This window comes from Aedes aegypti, chromosome 3, assembly GCF_002204515.2.
Source record: "Aedes aegypti strain LVP_AGWG chromosome 3, AaegL5.0 Primary Assembly, whole genome shotgun sequence".
Classification (NCBI taxonomy): Eukaryota; Metazoa; Arthropoda; class Insecta; order Diptera; family Culicidae; genus Aedes; species Aedes aegypti.
In genome coordinates this window covers 320994369-321014929 of record NC_035109.1, presented here as the reverse complement: position 1 = coordinate 321014929, position 20561 = coordinate 320994369, and the positions used below count along the sequence as shown (strand labels likewise).

Sequence of the window (20561 nt, the reverse complement as noted above, 5' to 3'; positions counted from 1 at the left end):
CGATAGAAACCATCCATAACATATAAAAATGCTAAAACTGATGCGATTTATATTACTCTTTTCTAAAAATCTTCTCTATAAATGAACAAAGTCGGGCCTTAGCGAGATTCGTCGATTGATGTTTTGACTAGAGCTGTAGAATGTGAAAAGATTTTATTACATGTTCCAAAGTTTACTAGTATCGAAATTGCATCGGAGTCAAAACTCATATTTCCAAGAGCACAAATTTAGAGAATTAATGTATTTGTCACACTCTGGTTGTGACAAATCGATCAAGTATTCAGTTTGAACGGCTGTTTAGTTCTCTAGATTTGAGCTCTTCAAATTTGAAGTTTCGCTTCGATGCATCTCCACATTAAGAACAACCATATATTATCTGTTGGGGAAAGATTTTGGTTTTATTTATAAATGAGATTTGCACAAATTTGTAATACGAAACATTTATTCTTATGAAAAAATTAAAAAATGATGATAATACTTCAACCTTTCGAAAAAATATTGAAGGAGCAAAGGAGCTCCCCCCACAAAGTTGGAGTCTATTGTACCAATCATCTTTACACATTGCTGTATTTAACACGTGTCATAGTTTTGGATCCCATTCCCTTGCTACACGTGTCACCCACCTACATACAATCTAATCAAGCAACATTTATCCTCTTAAACCCATCACCATGAATTCCATTTACCATAACTTCCACTACTATCTGAAAATTAAAATTGATTTTACTATCCGAAGAGGAGCACAGTCTCTGATTCCTGTAGTCTAGGTAAGTTTTCCCATTCCGGCAGAAAGCCGGTGACCAACCGAGACAAGACGACGACAGAAAATATGAACCGACATCGTCTGGCCACGTTTAGTTCTAACCATCCAACCAACCAACCGGATTGAGCAGAAAGTTACACTTTCTCCCTCAGCACTGACAAGATTTAATTTGGTTAACACTTTTTTAATTATCTCGTAAAAACAGGTTACTCCACCCACGAGGCGCCATCGGAATGAAATAAAAGTGTGCTGCTCGAAGTTAATGAAAGAAAAATAGAGGGGAAAAAACCGTTTCGCGCATTGCGTTCGCTGCTGATAAGGTGGAAAATGGTGACATTGGTGCTTTCGCGGAACTACTGGATAATCGAGTTGTGCGCGGCGGAGTGGTCTGGGGGAAGTGGACCCGTAACCTTGTATCGGGTGAAGAAAAAGGATCGATCGGGAGTGTCGGAGTTGTGTAATGCCACAACTGGGTCACGGAAGTAGAAGAAGACGATGGAGAGACAAACTGCGACCGCAACAATCAACGGAAGGAAGCAATAAGGGTATGCGATGTTGCGAGTGATTCAGTTAAATATTGATCGAAACGATACAGCGGAATTTCACGGCACTCAATGAGGCGTAATTTATGAATTCGTTTTGTTTCGTAAAATTGAAAAAATAATGCCAATTTTTTTTCGGTAACAATCTATTGATGATAAGATCGTTTTCCTTCTAGAATGAAATGAAAAAATCCCTTGCTGAATTAAGGGTATTCGACATATAGCACTCTTCCCAATAATGTTCTTCTCCCGAAGAATCTGTTCTGCAGCATTTAAAGCTTGATAATCAAGGGCCCTACATGAAACACGTGATCCAGATAGAATATGGACTTAATTCTAAACTAAAGTTTACTTACATAATTGACTCGATATCGTTAATTATTGTCAAGCTTATACTGCCGTGAATCGCAAGTCAGTCCCAGCTGCATTTTGGTCAAACTTGAATTCAACTTTCAACACATCAAATTAGGAAAAAAACATCAAATTGTCTAATCGTCCCATAACGAAAAGTAACTGCAGTCCCATTACAGATTTTCACACGGTGTTACACAAAAAATGATTCGTGCATAGATTATCTTCATATTTTTCTAGGAAAAATATAGGAGTGAAAAACAATTTTTGAAAGCTTTATTGAAATCGAAATATGTTTCAAACTCCTGGATTTTTTTGAGTATTTGTATCGAAAATTAGTTTGAAAACTTCTCAATCATTTTCCTCAATGCCTTTTTTTATAGATGAGACTGACTTGCAACTCACGGCAGTAAAACCCGTAGGATACTAGGCTAGTTCACCTTTAGTTGTACTTGCATTAGTTATGAGAAAGTGAAGATTCAGAGTACTTTGGTAAAAGTAATTCGAGAACATCTCTGGGTCAAGTATATTAAAAACTCCCATGAACTTCCTTTTGAAACTGTTTTATCGTGTGAAAACGATTTTTTTCGTTTCAAAATGCGAGACCCGTGATTTGTAATAAGTTGCGATGAACCAATGATTTGGAAATAAATATTCAACCTAAATTTATAGTCAGACCTTAGCAACATTCAGATTATTTTGCAATAATCTGCACAGGTTCATAAATTATGTTTAAGTGCATGATACTATATCTTGTTAACAGATTGATGCAACTATACCCGATTCTGTTTTTGCACGGATTTATTTTACACGGCCGTGCAAAATAAGTTTCCATACATTTTTTTGTCCGCCAAAACCTTATTTTTAAATGAAACGTCGAGAAATGATGTAACTTTTTTTGCACGGTTTTTAAAATTTTGAACTGAAAACTTTTTTTTTGCGCGGTACGCATCCCCCGGGTGTTCTTGGAACGTATCAATTTGTTTTAAAAGTTTGTACAAGACTCAACGATGGTAGAATTCGAAACTAAGAGGCAATAAAAATAATAACTTTTTTGCAATTTCTCATCAAAAAGGGTGTTTTTCATCACGTCAATCTGTCATGAAACGGCCTACTTCCCTGCACTGAAGTATGTAGTGCGGGAATAGTCATTACGCAACTGAAACCAGTGCTGTAATGAATCATTAGGCAACTGTTTTGAGTTGTGTAATTAATCATAACACAACATTGTAAAATAATGCTGAATGCATTCCGATATAATTTCTGATACCATCAAGAGGTCTTCTACGAAATTGCAAAAAATGTACGTAACTCGTTGCAGAATGGTGATTTTTACAGCACGAGTCGTAAATTTATCCTACGAGGCTTGCCGTAAAATAATGTTTCATGGACCACATGGTCAATGAAAACTTCAAAGCAAGGAAAAGACAAAGTTGTCCAAAATTGACCAAAACAAAAACCTTTCTTGAACACTTTAAATAGCTAGCTTGAATAGCAAAAAAGTTGGAAATATTTATTCCTATGACATGAGACCACCCTAATGCCCAATGTGATATAATACATAGCACATTGCCTAATGCCATATAATGTCAAAATATAGTTCGTTTGCTCTTTTTTCTCAAAGTCACTTTTGTTCTAGAACACCATCTTCATGGTAGTAATATTGTTTTCACTCCTAGTTTTGAGATCTTCAATGTACTCCAGCAAAAGATTAACGCAGAAAATGCATTTGCTTTAGAATAAAACATTAGACGAGAACTGTATTTTACAAAGTTGTTAGTATTAGTCAAGCCCTTTTTTTGGCGTTATTCTCTATGAACGACATTCTGAAATAGAGAAAACGCAATTGTTTTAGCAAGATTATAGATATCTGTTATAGTTCAATATAGCTTATTTGAGTTACAAAAATAACACACGAAAAGACAGTTTTGTTATAATGTAGACCCATTTCGCGCCATATCGTATTTCGAGAATTCAATTTTGTTGATGTTTAGTCCTTTACTAAATCAGTTACTATGCATACTTAGTTTATCCAAAAATTATCTCGACTATCTCTTGGTATGGGACAAACTTTCACACCCATATATATATATATATATATATATTTTTTTTTTTCAATATAATGTTATTTAAAAATGACAACTCCTTCCAAAAAGTGTTGTATAGATGACTTGTAGATAATGGGTTGAATTTTTCAATAAAAATATTGAAAAACAGTCTCAAAAGCCTACACTGAAAAAATGATTTTCGAAAAATAATGTCAATTAACAAAAAATGGGCATTTTTGAATTAAATGAAATTTTGACACAAGATTGGTATTTAAGGGGTGTCCTAGAAAGTATGGGCACGACTTTACCATACTGTCAATTCGAAACTAGTGCAGATAAAAATCTGATTTCCATACATTTTATTCTAGCACCTACCAAGAGCAGATTTTGAATTTTGAGAGATGTTTTTCACTACCTGGTTGATGGTGTTACATTTCTAGAAGCTCCTTTTATCAGTATTGCACAAATCGCGTTATTTCTGGCCGACTTTCTTGTACAAAAAAGTACGTACAATAGAAATCTAATTATTTTAATAAAAAGTTATAAGCCTAAGCATATGAAATTTGAGACGTGTAAAAATCTTCATTTTTTTGTCTATCCAAAACTATAGAACTTTGACATAAATAAGTCTGAATGAATCAATTTTATTTGAGCTGAAAATACATGAAAAGCTATGATTTCGTGAAATTATCTTAAGTGGAATGAAAAACTAGTAATTTTGTAGAATTTGACTATTTTATTATATGTTTTCTAGCAAAGCCAAACAAAATTTCAATTCTTGTGAAATATCTTTTATACAATGTACATGAGCTCACCACTTCGAAGGGTTTTGGTAAAAATATTCATTACAAGTTAAATTCCAACAAAACACAAAAAGAGTGTCTGTGCTGCCTAGATAAGATTTGATTGTCTAAGATCAAAATTTTCACTGTAAAAGCTTATTTTATCGAATAAGGCTACATTTAAAATGCTCCAAGGAAAAAATAAATGATAAAATATTTATGAATTTCATTATCAAAGTCGTGCCAATACTTTCTGGGACACCGTAATTGTTTTCTACAAACGGCTCTACCCCATTTGGCATAATGCCGTTTGGCATAACGCCATTTGGCATAATGGTCATTTGGCATAATGTCCATTTGGCATAACGGCCATTTGGCATAATTTGAAGAATAGATTTCCACAAATTGTTTTTCTCAACTTTGAACTCGATAAATCCAATGTATGTCATCTTCGACTCTTTTTAATATAATTGAATCTCTTACGAGTTCAGACCGGTGCCTTCACACTTATAGCTGTGAGCACTTATTCGTATTGTTTCATGAAAAAGTAATATGAGAAGTATAAAATTTGGCACCATAGTGTGAGCTCGCTTTAATCAATTTAATTATGCTCTTTTTGACCGTGGCTTGGATGTCACGATTTTTTCATGGCTGAAAACACAGTCACATGAAACTGGTTAGGCTAGCCATAAAATTATATTGAAATTTAGTTATTTTTATTTGTGAGGGCTCAGAAATTAAATATGAAGAGCATTCTAAGTTCTGATGAAAGAAAGTCTCAAGAGGTATGCTTTGCCTCAAATGCTATAAAAACCAGTTGAAACACTGTTATTAATTCAGTAGGGTAATTCGCCTATTGAACAGGACGTGTATTCCTAATGACATGTTCTAGAATCAGCGAGCATTTAAGGCATTCACAAATTGACGAATTACTCTATTATAAATTCCACTTTCTTTCAAAAAATAGCTGTTCTTTTTGATTTGCAGCGTAACAAATCATATGCATACCAAGATCGATGTTTATTCACAACGGGTTGCCTTGATATCGTGTTGATTAGAGTTGGCCGGGCTTCTGCAATCGAATCTATGACATTTGGTCGAAAGACATTTGGTCGAATGACATTTAGTCGAATGACGTTTGGTCGAAAGTACATTTGGTCCAACGGACATTTCGTCGAATGGACATTTGGTCGAAAAGGTTTAGGTGAAACAGAAAGCAAATGATATTTGATCGAACTGACTTTTCGTGGAATGAATTGTACTCGAGTCTAAATAGTATGTAGCATAGTGTCGCCAATGCAAGAGTGATTGAATAGTTGAAAAAGTGTCAGCCATTTTACCAACAATCTATATGCGATTAGTAAAACGTTGATATTCAATTTGATGGACGCTATTCCAAGGTATTAATCTACCTCTTGCGTTTTATATGTTTCATGCTGCTTTTTCGTTCAGGCATGTTCTGAGATTCGAGATAAGCTGATCCAAAATGGAAACAAGCCAAATTTTTTCACCTCAGTCAACTCGTATTCCTTTACCCGATACACAGAATTTTTCATTTTTAATAATCCAAAGCTTCTACTGCAAACTCTGTTATTCACCCGAGGTCATCAACACTGTTAGCAAAGCCATGTATTTGCTTGAGGAATGTTATTAAACTGGAAGTCACAGTAAGCCATAAGTAGAGCTCTTATCTCCGCATTCAAAAATTTTTTATCCACGTCCATGAGCTGCAAGCCCGGAATTCAAAGAAAGATCCCAAGCACTCTCCGAATGCTTCCATCAGATGAGCTGATCTTCATTATGAAGAACGATGATATTTCAAAAGAATAATAAATGAAGAAAACACTATGTTCACATCGTTGAGTAATACCATAACTTGTTGCGCAGTTTTTCGAAGAATGATGATATTTTAAAAGAATAATAAATTATTAAAAAATATTAATAATTTAAAATTAAAAATAAAAACTACATTTGAATAATCATTGAAATCCGAGATTTTCGCATAACTGCAAATTACAAATAATAAGGTGTATTGAATTTAAAAATAAAACTACGTTAAATGTCTCATTATTTATTAAAGAACAGTTAATAATTCAGATTATTCAAAAGATTACGTTATCTTATCAACTTTGCAAAACTTAGGAAACAATAATCAATATTACCAAATGGTTCCGTTCAACTAAACGTCATTCGACCAAAAACATTTTCCAAAGCCATTCGACCAAATGTCCATTCGACCAAATGTCCTTTCGACCAAATGTACTTTCGACCAAATGTCATTTGACCAAACGTCATTCGACCAAATGTCATTCGACGAAATGTCCTAAAGCCTCTGCAATCCCAGACACAGGGCATAATTCACCCAAAAATACATTTTTTCAATAACATTTATGTTTGAAGAGAATCTATGACATTTGGTCGAAAGACATTTGGTTAAATGACATTTGGTCGAATGACGTTTGGTCGAAAGTACATTTGGTCGAACGGACATTTCGTAGAATGGACATTTGGTCGAAAAGGTTTAGTTGCAACAGAAAGCATAGCATATTTCGAGAGTAGCATTTTGTCGCTAATACAAGAGTGGTTGAATAATCGAAAAAGCATTATCCATTTTACCAATAATCTCTATGCGATTAGCAACATTTTGTTATTCAATTTGATGGATGCTCTCCCAACATATTGATCATATGTTCTGCGATTCGAGATAAGCTGATCATAGATGGAAGTCTCAGTCAACTCATCTTTACTTACCCGATACATAGAATTAGCATAATTTTTAATTTTCTACAACAAACTCTGTTTTTCACCCGATGTCATAAACACTGCCAGCAAAGCCATATGTTTGTTTTTGGAATGTTATTAAGCTGGAAGTATTAATAAGCCAATTGACCATAAGTAGAGTAACCGACACCTAACATTCACTTCGTCCTGAAGGATTTTCTAAAGCAATTTTTTCCTGCCGTTTTAATTCTGATTACCGCATTCAACAATCTTACCCACGTCCGTAAGCTGCAATTCATTTCTCTGAATTCGTCAATCAGATGAAGATCAGTAGTTAATTTCGAAAAACGACGACATTTCAAAAGAATAATAAATAATGAAAACATTATGTTCACATCATTGAGTAATGAAATAAAAACTAGATGAGCAGCCGAAGAATGATGATATTTTCAAAGAATAATAAAATCACTAGAGCTAAATATTTCAGTCAATGTAAAAAAAAACTACGTCTAAAAACTTCATTTAATAATATCGTAATCATCGAAAGCCTAGATTTTGGCAAAACTTCAAATTGCAAATAAAACGATTTATGAAGTTTAAAATGAAGACTACATAAAATGTTATTCGTAAACAATCAATGATTCAGATTATTCCAAACAACACGTTATCTTGCCAACTTCTCAAAACTTAGAAAACAATAATCAATTTTACCAAATTATCTTCCAACGAAGCAGTTCAAAATAAGCTTTCAACCATTTTTCCGTTCAACTAACCGTTATTCGACCAAAATAAATGTTCCAAAGCAATTCGACCAAATGTCCATTCGACCAAATATCCTTTCGACCAAATGTACTTTCGACCAAATGTCATTCGACCAAACGTCATTCGACCAAATGTCATTCGACGAAATGTCCTAAAGCCGCATGAAGAATGTATAAGACGTCGCAATTATGGACTTTAGACAAAAAAGTCTTCTTCATCTTTTTTTCTTCGCCTTCCAGCATTTGGGTTTATTCTACGAGTGGCGTGACGTGAGAATCGTCGGTTTCGTAAAGCGAGATGACAACTATCGACTTGACCGAAGTGACTCTTCATTTGATTTACACGGCGAGTCACTTCACTTGAGTCGAGTTTTGACACCTCGCTATACGAGAACGATCACTTCATTCCACTCGTAGAATAAACCCAATTGTACGGCGTCAGTTGATTGTTTAACGTCCGCTGGGACTAGGATAGAAGCCTTAAAATCTCGACACCCAGAGATGCAGCCACACACACCTGGGACCCTACATATCGAACCCATCAACTCATGGACCAGGACCAACGGTTTTATTTCCCTTCCAGAGATACCCAACCGACTGGGGTGAAAGGCAATTACTTACAAATATACCACCGACACCGCTACGAAAAAAGTTGGATGTAGGTTCAAAAAACCACCGTGAAATAGGCCACTGCCCGGCTTTCGAATTGTCAAGCATTTTGGTATAAAAGTTAAGATTCGCTAAACGGCAAACTCAAAAGAACTTCTCATGTTTGAAAGAAGGTGAAATGTACTAATCTAAAGTAATTAATATGCTTCAAAGCTTGCTAATGATGCTGTATTTAAACAAGTTATCCTATATGGTTAGATCTTCATCTACACGATACCTCTTCAGCGATATGATCAACCTCACATGTGACACGCCTCAAATATATACTTTGAAACTTTTTTCAATGCGAGAATAGCTTGATTTGGAATATCCCTGTAATCCACTTTTCAAAAGAGCAACGAGTCTATTTTAAAGTGATACCTTGTGCTTCACATTAACTCCTTTGGACTAGCATGGTCAATATTTTCCCTATAGCTTTACTCGTCTTAGACAAAAATTTCAAGCATTAAAATGGCGTATGAAAGAAAAATGTTTTCAATTATGTTGAATGGCCATTATGCCAAATGGCTATTATGCCAAATGACCTTTATGCCAAACGGCATTATGCCAAACGGCATTATGCCAAATGCCTTTATGCCAAATGGGGTAGAGCCTCTACAAACCGCTTATACATCGCGAGATTAGACTTTTAAGCAAAACATATTTGTCTAACAAAAACTTTTTCTTGTCCTCAATAAATTCAATAGTGTGTCATTTTCAAACAAAACTTAACAGGTGGGAACCACAATGGAATCATATTTTCGAAAAGGTTGCATATTCATGTTTTGTTTTCTTAGAGAGTATTGCCAACTCCGAATATAATGTGGCAAGAAACGTGTCATGAGCCCTTTTCATATGTAATTCTCGATATACTTAAATTAGCTGATTAGACAAAATTGACTCGCTTATAGAGCTTCACAAAATTCTGAAATGCTTGTTACTTTCACTTGTTTAGTTTTGTTTGAAAATGATATGCGAAAAAGTTTTATTTAAGTCAATATAAGGTTTTCATTAGAAAAACTTTTATTCCTCAAACGTATCTATCTTGAGGAAAAAAATCATCCAAATAAAAAATAAACATTGTCTTTAAATCGACTTTCAATTTTGAAAATCTTATTTTTTCAGTGTAGGTCACGAATGCGACAATTTAATATAAATTCCCAGATAATTTAATGCAAACTGAAGAGTCGACATTTACTCGTTATTGAGCTTATTTGAATTTTGATATATTTGTGACTTTCACTTGTTTAGCTTTGTTTGAAAATGCCACTTAAATTTTTTTTTTTATTTTTATTTTTTTTTTTTTTTGAGACAAGAAGAAGATTTTGTTAGAAAACGTTTTTTTCTTCAAAGTGCCCATCTCGCGATGTATGGACGGTTGGTTACCTATCTTGAGACATAATTAAAATAAAATAAAACATTGAAACTTTTTTAATTCGACTTCATTAATTTTTTAGTGTGGGCCACAAATGAGTATTTTCATAACAAAATAGTGTAAAGTTATCTACAAGTAATCGAAACAACACTTTTGCTATTCTAGTTTAAGGAGCTAATCCAGTTTAACCCTTCTACCAGCAGCTTCAAATCTCTATAACTTTATTGTTTCTCAATATTTTTGCACCATTTTTTCACAAGGTTCAGGTTTAAAAAAAAAACTATTTCATTTTCAGAATCTGCGTCGATATTGATTTTTGGTCATCTGATTTTAAAGAATTTTTGGTGGGACCAACATTTTCCATATAAAATTCTCTGGCCACCATTTGAATTTTAGTCAATTTATCAAAAATAAAATAAAATATAGGATCTACAATGTAAGGTTATAAGGAGCTACTCTGAAAAATCATGCAAACCAGTTGAGTTCTCGCCATGAAATCTCAAAATTACAATATGATTTGAAGTTTTCAAGATGGCCAGAATGGTACCACAAATATAGATGCGTATATCTCAAAAACAGTTGCAAAAAATAGCTTCATTTTTTCACAACAGTTCATCAAAGTATCGTTTCCAAAAAGTGAACAACCAAACAGGAGAAAAAATCTGTAGCCTAAGATATTAGAGCGAGTTGTGACTACGCGTAGGTCCCTCAAGAAATTTCGTAATATCGCTGGATCCCGACAACCATTGATTGGAGTCGGCACAGACTCTGAAATAAAAAGAGTTTTTTGAGAACAAACAAAAACAAAAATATTGAAAAACAACAAAATTATTGCGATGTGATAATTTTTTGTTCTGAAAAATGTGACTGCTACTTGAGGGGTTAAAGTTTGTCTTAAAGTTTGATTGCATAAATGACGATTTTACTAACAAATTTCACGGAAAAAGTTACCAAGTCACATTTATTAGTAACCAGGTATAAAATAGTGACTGAGACACTAAAAAACGACTCACTACCTGCCTAGCAATTTGCGTTAGTGGCATCGCAAATCTAAACAACATGTTTTCTTTAGCCATACGCTAAAAAGTGAATGCTACAATGAAGAAAAATACAATCCCCAAAACTAAAGCAAAATTTCGTTCTGTGTCAAAAAATTCCGCGCATTTCTTAGTATCGTATCATGTTTAACGAAACATTTTAATTTTTTTTTTCGTTCCGTCATTAATCAACCTTCATCCAGTCAACAAACTTTTAACATTCTAAAAAACACCTAAAAAGTTGGCCATATTATCAATTTAATGACCCATGTGAGCTAGAAGTTTTGCGTCTTCGGCAAATTTGTTCAACAGATTAAGGCGAAGTAGGCCGTAATTGAAATTTGTACGCGTCGTTGATGATTGTTGCTAATTCATCTCACGATTTCGAATCAAAGAAAATCAGTTGGTTTTGTACTGACACAGCTGAAAAAGTATCAGCATACTTTATGTATGTTAGCGCGTACGGTGATACTTATTCAAGTCAATATAAACTATCAAGACTGAGTTTTATCACTTTGAAATGCAAGCTGAAAAGTCATCATTGTTGCCAAAACGAATGACGGGCTACTTAGCCTTAAAAGCTATCTGGCGGTGACAAATCTGAGTGAGAATTCAACCGCTAGGTGGCGTTAGTACCGAATTTCCGTAATTCTACTAAATCTCAAGATCATGAGAAGCTAAATTTCAGCTTATGTGTTCTGCAGACTAATTCAAGCATATCAAGAGTGGTAAAAACATGAACATGAATTCATCCACTAGGTGGTGAGAGGGATTATTTTTTAAACTTTTTCATCTCAAGATCATTATGACCTAGAAGGTTGGTGTCTTTGGCGGCTCCATCCATCTTGTTTAATTAATTATGTATAGGAGAAGGTATCGACGGTGATTGCCTGTGTTGGTAGCAAAGCTCAGAGCTTTGAGCCAACCCTTCTCCAGTAGAGAAGCTAGGTAGAATGCAGTACGCTTCGATGCGTACTGACTTTAAAAATGGCTTGCTCAATTTTCACCACCTAATAAAATTTCAATCTGGTCGCTCTCTTGCGACGCCTATCCACCTTTTCATTTCGATCCCTTTACCTTTGAGCCATAACAAAAATATTTTCATTAATTATGATTCGTGGTGTATCAAGCACGGACTCATGTTCCGTAACCAGCACGCTTTTGGACTAAGCATTGCATATAAATAGAAAGCGTTTTTATCGCCAGATCTTGATCTGCCGAATAACTTTGCCGAAGACACCAAGCTTCTAGCTCATTTGGATGTTGAGATATCCGTTTGAGGCTCATTTTAAAACCCTCGTGTTCACGCTTTTTCCGTTACCTAGAAAAAGAAGAGGGTCAAGGGGCTGTCTCATCCAAAGACTGCAAGACCAACTAACCGCATTTACTTGAAAATTTATTTCCAATTAATTGATCTACTAGTCTCCAAATTGTGGCCATTTAAAAATTCATGGTTCATCTCGGGCTTTTAAGGGTTAAATAACATTAAGGTGAAGATGAATCGAAGCCAAAATTTAAATTTTCAAGAGCACAAATCTGGAGAACCGAACGCCCGTTTGAGCTGAAAACCTTATCGATAGGTCACTAGCTAAAGGTGACCAATCGATTAAGTTTTCAGCTCGAACAGGTGTTCGGTTCTCCAGATATGTGCTCTTGACAATTTGAAGTTTGGCTTCGATTCATCTTCACCTTAACGTTAACGAGTAGATCATGCTTGTCATAGAGATCGATAAGTGGGAGATTTTTTCAATGTTCTCAGAGTTCACTGATTGCAGATATGCACGTTCAAACTAGAATGCCGTAATTGATTGGGCAAAACTTGAATCTAATGCTTAATGTTTCTCCCATCATCGACATTTGAAATTTTTAATAAAATATTGAAGAGATGCATCATGAAAAAAAAATCAATAATCATTTCGTACAGGAAACCAAACAATTAGTATAGTATCTTCCAAACCGTACCATTATCAGATTACTAAGCTTTCGGGGTAATGGTGTTCGAGGTAATTGCGTTCGAAGTAGTGTCATAGAGTTGCCTTTAGCAAGATTGTTCAGCAGTTCAAGGGTTATCTGCAATGAAGAAGTGATAAAAGATTCATCCATTAGATGGCTGTATCTTAACATCCTTAAAAAAACTTACTAAAACTTAAAATGAGAACGGTCATTATACTTGGATTTTGTACCACATATAGCGGTGTTCCCACCGATGTGCACGGTACACAAGTTTGAGTTCAGGTTCGGGTTCGAGTTCGAGTGTTTTGGTTTGAGCATGAGAACATACTACCCAACGTGTCCGATGTTCGTTTGAGAGAAATGCTTGTAGCTTCTCGATAAGCGATCTCAAGATATAGAAGATTGAAGAAAATTTGTCATTAACGCCACTTAACGAATGAATTCCCAATGTGATTCCTCACTGCCAGAAAGCTCTTGATCTGCCGAAGACACCATAATTCTAGCTGATCATGATCTTTTGATATCCGTTAAATTAATGATATACTAAATGTTTGTAACTCAAGACAATCCGGAATAAATCCAACACCACTTGGACCATATTCCGAAATTCTTCAAACCATGAACTAGAAGAATTTTTCGGGATGATCTGAAATTTCAAAGTTTATTGAAAATCAAAAAAGTAATGCACATTTTAGTATGTTTTTCAGTAAGTGAAAAGTATGTTGGCTGGATAAAGAAAGCTATGAATTCCGTGTATCGTTTCGTTTTTTAGACGACATGATCGAATACATATATCGCATACCCTTAGGCAGCGGTTTTCGTCCAATTAGCCGGCATCCGGGGTCAAATGTTGTCGGTTGTGCTCAGTGCAACCACGATAACAATGAACAGAGACGAGCAGGAGAATCTCTTTCGGCAGTCACGGAACCTTCGGCTGCAGCAAGAAGCAAAACAGCAACAGCAACTAGTGCTGCACCAACACCAACAACAACATCAGCAATACAGCAGTAAACCGCGTCACTATTCCTATGGTAACATCCACCAGATCAGCAATCTTCATATGCAAGCATCAAACTCGCGATCGTTCGGCGATGATCGCGGAAGCGGCGGTCACCAGTTTGGAGGCGTTGCGTGTGACGACCTGGTGCTCAGTGTGCTCAAATCTCCCGTTAAGGAGACGACGAACCTGCTCGGTAGCAGTAGCATTGGTGGCCAAACGATCTCCGCCAGTCCAAGCGCCGGGAGCAATGGACTGGCCACGGGAATCAACACCGGTGGGACCGGAACGGCCACAACCCAATCGCCGAGTCCTTGCGCAGGTTATCAGGCGCTACGTGGCTCGGAGGACGACCTGGTCGACGACATCGAATCGGCGATCGAAACTACCGAGCTGAACGCTGCCAACGCGGCGGCGGAACAACCGTCTTCCTCGCCGCGTGCGTTGAAATTTCTGAGGCGCTTCCGGACCGGTAAAACGGGGCGCTTCGAGCCGCACCACCGGCGCGTGCCGACTCCGATGCGTCGGAAGAACCGAAGTCGGTCACGATCCCGCTCGAATGCGGACATCCTCGATGGGGTGACGACAGGGGATGATCCGTGCGATGTGCTCCCGGGGGACGACGATCCGTGCGACGTGGTCGGGGACGAAGCGGGGGCCATCGCGCAGAAGATTGGCGTTCCCGATCCGTACTATCCCATAGCACTGCCGATCGACCAAGCGTTCAAAGCCAAATATGTTTTCCATCATCGCAGGGGTAAAACCGTGCAGGAGCGGTTCTACGTGTTCCTCGAGCATCCGGTCGGGTGGCTGTGTTTTATATATCATTTTTCTGTGTAAGTACTCTTTGCATATAAGAACAACCATATATTTTCCAACAATAATAAAGATAATATCACTTTTGAAATGCTAAGCCGTAGCATCTAGGACATTGCACGGATAAAAATCTGATCCCCGCACCATGATTTACAAATCATGAAATTCATAAATTGGTTAGGTCATAAATCATCACAAATCCTGGAGTCAAAATCATGATTCCTCATAAGCGTAACATCCAGTGTGAAAACACTAAGCGGCGCACTTTGCTTCATCTCATTCGTATCGATCACTCTTAATTCAAGATGACGAAGCGGTTGAGTGGTAGATTATGTGGCTTACAATCGGAAGGTTCTTGGCTCGAATCTCAATGTATGCTATTTTTAACTTTTTTTTTATTTTGTCAATCATAAACGGATGCGCGACTCAGCATTTTTGGCATTTGAATCATGATTCCGAGCAATCAGCTACAAAAACCTAACGTGTGTGTCGCGTTACGGCAATCTGACTCATGATATAATGAGTCCAAATCATGGTGTATTTTCATAAGACGAAAACACGCTGGAATCATGATATCATGAGCCATAATCATGTTTTTGGATTCTGATTTCTACCCGTGTGTTATTAAGTGTGTGTGTAACTAAACTGATCCACATACCATATGCCAATGTTGGTTGCACAACTTTTGTTTAAATTCTTTTGATATATTTGTGTTTGAGGCCCCATGTTTCACCAAAAATTCGTCGGCATTGACCATAAGCCATGCAAGCTTTTTTGACTCTGAAATCAATGTGAGATGCCCAGGCAAGTTTGGAATTTAGAACGACTCCGACATACTTAACCTTATTAGTCACATTAATCTCAGTGCCAAAGACGTAAAGGTCAAATTCCATCGCGGTTTCGTCTTTCCATAAAGAGAACGATAGATGATTTATTCGGGTTAACCGAAAGGCCATATTGGCGACACCAACTCTCGACTACCTGAGAAGCACTTTGCATCAGGTCGAAAAGGGTGCTTATGCTTATTTCAACTAGGAGAACACACCACAGAAGCTGCCTCTCATCAATCAATAACTAAAAAATCATGGAAAGTCATAATCATTGTTTGTTCTACCCCTGCTGTGGATCGGCGCCACAAATAACCCGCAGCCGTTCATTCTCTAATAACATTCGGCACGAACAAAATCAATTTCCCTTTATGCTGTAGGTACCCGTTCCACTTTTTCAAACTCATCAAACTGACACCCCCCATTTGGAACCGAACCTGTCGATATCCCTAGTGCTTTACCAAATACGTGCATCGGCACAGACAAACGGGCGTTTGGAGTTAACTCTTTAGCTTTATATGGCACTTTTGATTACACAAAGAAATTCATTTGATCTTCGTAAAAGGTATAAAGTAAAAAACAAGAGACCGAATGATAAAAAAGTCGACAATTATTTGCTTCGGGTATATTCACCCTTCTTTGAAAAAAGTATCTTTTTTGCATATTTTTTCCTTTAAATATTTTGTCCTTTCAACGTTTTTAGATTCTTTCTTGAAAATTAGTCAAACATAATATTTCTACAATTTCTACAGACAATTACATTCATTTGTCAGTGGTTCTACTCCCATCGAGCACCGACAGTGACAAATAAAAATCCACCAACACGACCAAAAATGTACACCTCCCGAAAACAATGAATAATGAAATTGGTATGGCAGCTTAACCGTGCAGCGGCGTCATCTGAGTAGAGAGCCCCAGCCATTGCCTTCGCTGCTGCATTTGAGCGCTTGTCAAAATCAATCCGAAGCAATACCCATCACCGTCACCATCGTCATCATCATCATCATCGAACGTTATCAACGTCACGGTTGATGTAAGGTTAGACTGGTGCGGCATGCTGAAATGCAGTTTCTATGAACAATTTATGGTAATAATTTTGATGTTTAGGGATAGATTAAGTCATACATAGATTAACACTTAATCTAAATGGACGCAGAATTCTTCAATTTTCTAGGATCGTTTGATATCTTCTTCTTCTTCTTCTTGGCATTAACGTCCCCACTGGGACAGAGCCTGCTTCTCAGCTTAGTGTTCTTATGAGCACTTCCACAGTTATTAACAGAGAGCTTTCTATGCCAAAGTTGCCATTTTCGCATTCGTATATCGTGTGGCAGGTACGATTATACTCTATGCCCAGGGAAGTCAAGGAAATTTCCATTACGAAAAGATCCTGGACCGACCGGGAATTGAACTCAGACACCTTCAGCATGGCTTTGCTTTGTAGCCGCGGACTCTAACCACTCGGCTAAGGAAGGCCCGTTTGATATCTTGGTTTGGGTATAATGTATCAGAATCAATATTGTTAGTAATGTTTGGTGCTTTTATTATATTGCTTGATCCTCCAAGGATCACGATATAATCAAGATTTCGTTTGTTCGGCATGCAATGCGATTATCTAGTAATATCCTGAATCCGGTTATGCGTAAATGTATCATGGATCATATCGACAATTAATGGTGACTCTCAGTTCCTTAATTTATCCCACTAACCCAATATCCTTCTCATGACAACTGTGGGGATGCAGAAGATTCTTTAGTAACAATGGTTGATTAACTAACATTCCTTCCCAAGTAACACAACTTGTCATATAACTGTATCAAATGCACGTTTTATACATGTTCGGTTGTTGTTTTTTAGTATTACTGACTTAATGTCGTACACTTGTATAGCTCAAACAGCGCAAAAAATGGCGGCTTATATTACATCTTACAGATGTCTCGTAATCAAACCAAAGCACTTATAATTCCATTCAATTGACGATTTATAGACGTATTTTCAACATAATAGAATTACCGACTGAATCTCAAACAGCAGTTAGTTATACAAAGGTATTCTGTGAACAATACATGCTAACAAAAGATGTCAATTTGTTGTAATCAAGCTGATTACATTTGTTGTAATCAAGCTGATTTCAAGCAATATAACTTGCAAATCACATTTATATTACAGCAAGGTGTGTCAGTTGCAATGTAGCCGTTTGCTAGTGATTGAACTTGGAGAAAGCGTTTATATAACAAGCTGCTTATCATCAAGTTCAATAACGTGGACATCAAAATAGATTGTACACATAAATGAAAAAAAAAAATATTTCGGGTTATACTTGGCCATCTTATCCCAAAAAGTTATTTCTAAATAATGATGTCGATGATTTTTTATTATTTGATTTTATTATTTTAGAATGCATTATTTTCATTAATATGAGTCATGTTTCCAATGCGGTTCGAGATATACGGTGCAGTTTTTAATTTGACTCTCAAAGAAATCATGCGCCTTTGATGTAATGGAATAATGGAATACAAAATCATCAAAATTTCAGTTTTTTGTCAGATTAGTTTTGATTCACACAAAAAAACTATATGGCACAAAGCTTATAGTGCTGTTCGAATATGTTTGGAATACGTATGGAATATAAATATTAACCAATAATTCTTTACAATGACTGGATGTTGAATCGGTCAAATTTATTCCATATGATGATGTTTCCTATTTACAAAAAAACACATCTGTTCCGCATAACCAAATTGAATTTAGATCACTTATCTAAAGTTTGAGGTATATTTTCCTAGCTACCATAGTTGCATACTTTTAATCGGTAATTTGATGAGCATTTTTCTGTTTGAATAAATCTTGCTTCATTTAAGATGTTGACATTACGTTCAATATATGTCTTGATGAAAGCTTAATATCAGGTATGTGAAAACACTTATAATATACGTTTATAAAACATCTTGAGAGCAAGCTTAAAAAATCTTCTCGAATAGGTAATTATTTTGTTTTTGCGATAGTCATTATAACATCCTAATAACTTAATTATAGCTTCTTTTTCAAAAACAAATAAAACGTCAAAATATTATTTGCTTGTAAACAATGCAGTAATAATGATGGAGGCAAGCACACAACAGCTTCCATTTCATCAAACAAATATTTTATGATTTTAAACCAATTTCGGAACTTTCAAAGAACGGCAGAAATGTATTCGAACGGGAGTGTAGCGGGCTAGTGGAAACAAAGTGGAAAACAGTGATACTACTATAGAGCGGTTCCATTTGAATTCGAATGTCGGTTTACTTTTGTATTTTTTGATTTGGATGAAATTTGGCGTATGCTTTCTTTATACCCAAAAATGCCTATTTGCATCATCGGTTCGCCATTTTTACCCTAGCGTTACTTTTAAGAAGGGCCTAAGAAAAAAAAGCCCTAACAGTTTTGAAAAAATTAAAACTCAGAAACTATTTGTCCGATCAGTTTGGTGTCTTCCGCAATGTTTTAGGTTATTGTTGGGACTATCTGGAAAAAAATATACACTGTAAAAAAATGTTGTAATTTTTCATATATCGAAAATAAAGCTTAAAAATCAATTTTCTCAAAAATCGTGTTTTTGATTTTTTTTTTATTTTTTTATATGTTAAAGTAGACAAAAAATGAAGTCTTTTGCACAGTGGGTCAAGATGGAGAAATCATGGACAAAAAAGCTATGATTTTTTGAAAAAAGGTGAATTTTTGAAAATGGTCATAATAAACTTTTTAAATATTTTTAAACTCGATTTTATGAAAGTACGCAAAATTTACAACAAAAAAGGTTTACGGAAAAATCAGGCTAACTTTTACCGTTTTAAAGATACAGCGATTTTAATACAAAATTATGATATAATTTTCAATTTTCGGTCATTATTATATAACTTAGAAACGGTTTGTCCGATCGGTTTGGAGTCTTCCGCAGTGTTTTAGGTTATTGTTGGGACTATCTGAAAAAAAAATATACACTGTATAACAAAATGTTGTAATTTTTTATATATCGAAAATAAAGCTTAAAAATCAATTTTCTCAAAAATCGTATTTTTCATTTTTTTTTATTTTTTTATATGTTAAAGTAGACAAAAAATGAAGTCTTTTGCACAGTGGGTCAAGATGGAGAAATCATGGACAAAAAAGTTATGATTTTTTTTTTTTAAAGGTGAATTTGTTGAAAATGGTCATAATAAACTTTTCAAATGTTTCGGTAGCAATTAGCAAAATTTTCTTATATACCTTTTTTGTTGTAAATTTTGCGTACTTTCATAAAATCTGGTCGAAAAGCATTCAAAAAGTTTATTTAGACCATATTGAAAAATCAACATTTTTTTAAAAAAATCATAACTTTTTTGTCCATGATTTCTCCATTTTGACCCACTGTGCAAAAGACTTTATTTTTGTCTACTTTAACATATAAAAAAAAATCAAAAATACGATTTTTGAGAAAATTGATTTTTAAGCTTTATTTTTGATATATAAAAAAATACAACATTTTTTTTACAGTGTATATTTTTTTTCCAGATAGTCCCAACAATAACCTAAAACATTGCGGAAGACACCAAACTGATCGGACAAACCGTTTCTAAGTTATAATTTTTTGAAAATTATTAAGGATTTTTTCTTAGGCCCTTCTCAAAAGTAAGGCTAGAGCCAAAATGGCGAGCCGATGATGCAAAAAGGCATTTTTGGGCATAAAGAAAGCATGTGCAAAATTTCATCCAAATCAAAAAATATAAAAATGAAATTTGGGAAAAAAAATCTTCATTTTCTGTGGAACCGCTCTATAAAGAAACAATGATACGGCATAAGGAATAGTGTAAGTTCTAGTGAGACGAAACTGTTCGGCACCAGATTAAAAAGCCATTGATGGAGCAAAACATTTTGACTTGTGTAGTACATCATTGTTTCCAATTGCTGCAGTATGTCAT

At 35.5% G+C, this 20561-nt stretch overlaps 1 protein-coding gene across 1 annotated transcript in view; it reads left to right on the top strand.

Annotated features, from left to right (window-relative positions):
- The window catches only part of LOC5571969 (potassium voltage-gated channel subfamily KQT member 2), a 494691-nt gene that overhangs the window by 270140 nt on the left and 203990 nt on the right, over nt 1-20561 (top strand). Inside the window, exons 2-3 of the mRNA XM_021849685.1 lie at nt 969-1308; nt 13790-14814. Of these exons, the coding sequence (XP_021705377.1) occupies nt 13829-14814 (986 nt within the window). The 5' untranslated portion in view covers nt 969-1308; nt 13790-13828. The remainder of the gene's footprint in view (nt 1-968; nt 1309-13789; nt 14815-20561) is intronic.